This window comes from Camelus dromedarius, chromosome 7 (genome assembly GCF_036321535.1).
Source record: "Camelus dromedarius isolate mCamDro1 chromosome 7, mCamDro1.pat, whole genome shotgun sequence".
Classification (NCBI taxonomy): domain Eukaryota; kingdom Metazoa; phylum Chordata; class Mammalia; order Artiodactyla; family Camelidae; genus Camelus; species Camelus dromedarius.
In genome coordinates, this window is record NC_087442.1 from 51,195,361 (window position 1) to 51,201,360 (window position 6,000).

Here is a 6,000-nt window from a genome sequence, read left to right on the forward strand (position 1 = left end):
TTACTTTTGAGAAAGAAACAGCTCAAAGACATCAGCATCCCTCTTGTGGCCACATATCTTTAACTGATCTTCAACTGCCTGATAACATATAATTAATCTGTCAAGCCACATTCCATTGAGCAAAAATACTGAGACATTTGCAGTCAATAACAATAACGTCTACAAGGAGATCAAAAGAAAGGTGAATATGGAGGTAACTACTCTACATTGATAAATTCCAACACTGCAATTATACATTACTTAATCATTTTCGTGGTTGAATTTCATTACCCTTCATCCTGGGCACAGATGTGCAAAATAATTTTTAATCAAGAGAAAAAAATATGTATGTGTACATGTACACCAAAAACAAGTTTTTGATTCTCTATAAGGAAGAGTAATTTAGCCTTTAAATATTTGTAAACATTCCTTCCAACATGAGGAATTGATATTTGGTAGGTTTTCATATTCACAGAAGACATTCACGGTTGGAGGTGTAGGAGGTAGAACATAATATACATTATCATACAGGGGGTGGCACCCTCCCTGTAAGTTCTCAATAAATGTTGTCAGACAAATGAATGGATGAGTGAATAAACATCTTTCTTTTTCTCTGCAAAGGAATAGCGTCTTTGTTTTTCAAGAGTTACTAACATACTTGCACCATGGGAATTTGGGGTGGAGAAGAAGCAATTTTTATCCCCAAGGGATTTGTTTTGAAAATATATATCCAACAACAGCTTTTCAGGTGCTTTGCTTTTTCTTCTTAAGGTCCTTTACTAAATCACAAACTAGCATTTATAGGCCACCTGGCCTAAGATGTTACGTAAAAATTAAAGCTCATCTATAATTTGTCAATGGAGGAGTAAAGCTAACAAGACACAACAAAAGTGGGAAGTATAATCACTGCGCTTCTGGATTCTGACAAACACTGTACTTATCAGAGTCAAAACAATCACCAAATTTCAGCTGGGATTTGTTGTGGGTGGTGAGGTTGGAATGTCAGTGATTTATGAAGTTTTGACAATGATTTTGTTATTTAGAGGAGGACTTTAAGAAGAGTTAGATTTAATGGGATGAACAAATATCTAAAGAAGTGAGGAAGACAGATATCCCAAGGATGGAGAGCAGCTGCTAATTTATATCCCAAACTTCGTTATCCTATTTTACAAGCTGAATCTTGCAGAATTTATTGACTCAAGTGTAGGCATTTCCATCAGGGTCTTCTGTGACCCTGATAAGCAAGATGAATCAGGACTTGGAAAAACCCATTCGATCAGTCTTAGGTATTCACATCTAAATATTTTAACATCTAAACTATCCGCTTCTACTATACACAGTCAATCTCAACTTTGCCAAAGTGTTAGGAATGCTAAAGTCCAGCCAAAGTAGAATTAAAAATTTGCAGCTATCTATTAAAATTACAAACTTGCTTTTAACTGATCCTACAATTCCACACCTAGCACTCAGAAATACACCAGTACATACACACACATGCAAAATGAGACTATCATTGCTTATTTCATACATACATTGTCTGTAGTGGCGAAATAAGCCCATTAATTGGAATATGGGTTAAATGAAGATGTAACTTCACAATAGAACACTGTGCAGTAGCTTAAAAATATAGAGATGATTATCTAGACCTACAAAGAGATCCAAAACACATTTCTAAGTAAAAATGTCATTGGCAGCATAATATGCATAAGTATAACAATGTTTTTGTCACCGGTGACATCTATACGCACACAAAATGCACACACTCCAAATTCTTAATAAAAGTTATCACTTGAGATCATGAGGGACTGTCACTTTCTAAGTAATCCATTTTTAATAATGTATGAATATTTAATGATAAGCACAGATTAATTAGGTAAACAGAAAGGACACATTTTGAAAATTTTAGCCATGATTGAATAAATATTTTTAGGGGATTTAAAGCAAATTTTGAAAATGAAGAAGTTAAAAGGGAAATTGAAACTATTATTGTAATACATAAATCACTGATGTAATTATTTATTTACACAGCTTTTTATCATGGTGTTTTCTTCCAACCAAAAATTTCATACAGGTCTGGCAACAAGAAAGTGTCAAAGTGCTAAAGAACACAAAAACTTGCCAAGAAGTTTCAAGTTTCAGTGAATCTGTGGTGGAGCAGTTCCAGTTCCCAATCAACACACAACTTCACCAGCAGCATATTCCTTTCATCTAAAGAAGCACAAGAATTCTTTCCCTGAACTATTGTTTTTATTGTAGTAAAATATACATAATATAGGATGTACTGTTTTAACTGTACAGTTCTGTGGCATTAAGTACATTCACATTGTTGTGCAGTCATCACCACCATCCATTTTCAAAAGTTTTTGATCTTCCTCAAATGAAACTCTGTACCCATTAAACACTAACTCCTCATTTCCCCCTCTCCCCAGCTCCTGACAACCACCCTTCTATTATCTGTCTCTATACTAACTACTCTAAGTTCTTCATATAAATGGAATCATACGGTATTTGTCCTTTTGTGACTGGCTTATTTCACTTAGCATAATGTCTTCAAGAATCATCTGTGTTGTAGTGTGTGTCTGGATTTCCTTCCTTTTTAAGGCTGAATAATATTCCACTGTATGTGTATACCACATTTTGGTTTTCCCTTTAAACATCAATGGCCACTCAGGTTGCTTCCATTTTTTGGCTTTTGTGAATAATGCTGCTGTGAACGTGGTTGTACAGTTAATTCACAACGTTGTGTTTCTAGTGTACAGCAAAGTGATTCAGTTATGCATATATATATATATTCCTTTTTATATTCTTCTCTAGTTTATTACAAGATACTGAATATAGTTCCCTGTGCTATACGGTAGGACCTTGTTGTTTATCTGCTTTATATATAGTAGTTTTAAAGTAGGTCCAAAACAGATCTTTCAGTCACTTATTGAACCACAAACTACTTAGTCTTAGTTCAGGCTGTGACTGGCTAGGTCTGTGACTGGCTAGTAACTGCAGGAATACATCAGGTAAGCTGCTTACTCTCTATGAGCAAACTTTTAGCAAGAGAAGGAAGGACACACAATGCTGCAAAAGAAGGCTGCAAGTGTTAAGGGTGATGAGAACAGGAAAATGAGCTCTGGTGAATTCAGAGGAAGAAGAAAATATTGTCAGCCCTGGGAACTCTGGGAAGATTTTAGGACAGGACTGACAGTTGGGCTGGGCCTGAAAAGGTGAGGAGAAATTAGACATAGATATTGATGGATGGGTGTTTTAGTCAGAGGGGAGTAAGTATACAAAAGAGAAAAAGTAGGGGAAGAAAGTGTGAGGCAGTAGGTCTGTACAGCCTTTGGCTGCAGTAAAAGGCACCCAGGAGGCAATTGTAAGGAATAAATTAAGAAAGGTGGATTGGGGTTATACTATTTGTGCTAATTTTGAAATTTAGGCTCAGAAGTATACCCTTAGTACTCGAAAAAACTTTTATAGGTCCTAAGAACTAACTTAAAATCACATATTTTATGTAATCTGTAATTAAAATTTAATTAAATTTCATATGATATACATGGAAATAGATAAGAAATACATTTATTAACTGCATGGTAAAATCAGTCTAAGAAAGTCCAGCAAAGTTCTGATCTTTTTCCCATAACAACTACATCAATGCTTTTAAGCAATATCCAATATCAGTTATTTGAAAATCACTTTTCTTTCTTCTCCTTGGGTGCTCTTGCTCTGCTGGACTTTAAAAGAATGGGCTTAATAACTATTGGGCAATTCAGCACTGAACTCATTTCTGGGACAACAGAGAAATATTACAGGATTTTCTAGGCAGAGAAAAGATGTGAAAAGGCAGGCCTCAGGAAGATGACTCTAGTAGCACCACGTATGATGGCCTGGGGTGCACACAGAACTGCAGACAGGAAGGAAGGCTGCCCCTGGAAAATTAAGTCAAGAGCTGATGAGCCTCCCCCAGGACAGTAAGTAGCAAGTGAGAATGAGCAGTGAGCAGATATGACATAGGACAGAGAGATAATTGATGGGAACTTGCGAGTAACTGGAGGCAGGGAATAAGGGCAAGGGAAGCAACCTGCGATGATGAGAACGTGATGACATGATGATGAGAAACGTGACTGGGAGGGAAGGTGACTGCAGCTGAGAAATGCTCAAGTTGACACGGCTGGAACATACAGGTCAATGTGTCCACCAGAAAGCTGCAAGTGGGAGAGTGGATCTCATCAGCTGGCAGGGTGAGGATGACTAAACAGCCTGAAAGTCAGCAAAGAGAGAGCGGGGCCCAGGTAAGGTCATTGTCAAGTGTCTACATTTAGAAAGAAGCGGAGGGAAACATTCTGGGTAAGGAGGGATTGCTATAAAGTGAGGAGAAGAAACAAAAAGACAGTGGGAACTAGGAGAGCAGATTTCAAGAAGGTACAATTTGAATCTGTAGTGTTGCATAGGGTGGTAGAGGATATCACTCAGAAAAGGTATTCAATTTGGGGAGCAATTTCAGTAACCTGATGAGGGGGGAAAGTTAGATTTCAAATTAACGGGTTGACAAAATAAGAAAATAAAAATCCAACATAGAATTAGAGTTGGGGGTGGGGTGGGTAGGGTATAGCGCAAGTGGTAGTGTGCATGCCCAGCATGCATGAGGTTCTGGGTTCAATCCCCAGTACCTCCTCTAAGAATAAACAAATAAATAAACCTAATTACCTCCCCCAGGAAGGAAGGAAGGAAGAATGAATGAATTAGTGTGGGCAGTTCTAACATAGAAAGAATGAAAGCTTTTTCCACTGCCGATGACTTAGGATCTAGATAAAACAGAAGAGAAAAAAAAAGTTTGAAAATTGTGGGATTCTTAAATCCGAGAAGAATGAAATCTGTATCAAAATCTATAGAAGAAAATACCCCACCTTGACGATTTACATACTATAATGACAGGTAAATTCCTACACCTACATGCAGTACACATGCACCAGTTAGTTAGGACTTAGTGTGAGCAGCTTTCAGTTTATTCCAGAACTCTCGGCCTTGATTAATCATCATAGCCCCAAGCCTTTCTAGAGGAGTGTGAGAACTGCACAACGCTTTGCTAGGTCCTAAGTGGCACAACACAATTCTGACACTTTTTGCCACTCAGGTATTCTATTAGCCATTACCTTAATTGTCCTCAATTCTGCTTGTATTGTCCCCTCAAAGAACTTTTCTTCCTCAATGTGTCGATTTGCACTTTAGGGGAACAATATTTCAGGGCTATGTATATGTATTACATTATATATGTCAAGATTCCAAATATATGGCCTTATTACCAATTGCTAAACTATCATAATTACATATACAGGAGCTATTTAGTGGGAAGAGGTCAACATAAATCTATTAGTGTGGACAGAGGGCAGTCTTCAAACCCTGTGCAGGAAATTACAGACCTCTAGCCCCACGGGAGGGTTTGCCTGGGGTTCGCCATTGCTCGATGCCTCTATCTCGGACCTCTGGGTAGACTCCGGTGGACTGGAGCATCTGGCAGGGCCCTCAAGGACTCAGCCGTCTGGTGAAGGGGGATACGCTTACCGTACGGCTGATTTCCAAGGCAGATTCTGCCGCTCTCGCCAGGCTCATGTGCATCGGGAGACATGGGGCAGATGGTTGGGGTCCAAGGTCATCAGGACGCCGGGGCATCCAGCAGCACCTATGATGAACCTAGCCTGGCCCCTGGCTCATTGTTCTGACTGTTACCAACAGTTACCACAACCTTGCCAACTAAAAGCCAATCCAAAGCAGGGAAGATTTGAAACCAAACTCTGACTTCTGTGACGTTTGCGCTTGTGCCCTGCAAGACCCGCGGAGTGGTACCGCCAATACACCAGTCTTTCCCCTGCGTGGGCTGCTGCCGACGGTGGATGCCGGAGAGAGGGTGATGAGCTATGCCAGAGACCATGAGTGGGTCAGAGGGACCCAACTGCAGTCACGCAGTAATAATAATTTTATTGATTTGAGATATGAATATGAGAAAATTTAGATTTCTGAAGAGATGTGTCTGGC

At 39.0% G+C, this 6,000-nt stretch overlaps 1 protein-coding gene across 1 annotated transcript in view; it reads right to left on the bottom strand.

The window, feature by feature from the left end:
- The window catches only part of LRRC72 (leucine rich repeat containing 72), a 41,525-nt gene extending 35,904 nt beyond the window's left edge, over window positions 1-5,621 (bottom strand). The window contains 3 exon segments of the mRNA XM_064487792.1: window positions 5-78; window positions 5,530-5,577; window positions 5,580-5,621. Coding sequence (XP_064343862.1) covers window positions 5-78; window positions 5,530-5,577; window positions 5,580-5,621 — 164 coding nt within the window.
- Between the last annotated feature and the right edge of the window lie 379 nt (window positions 5,622-6,000).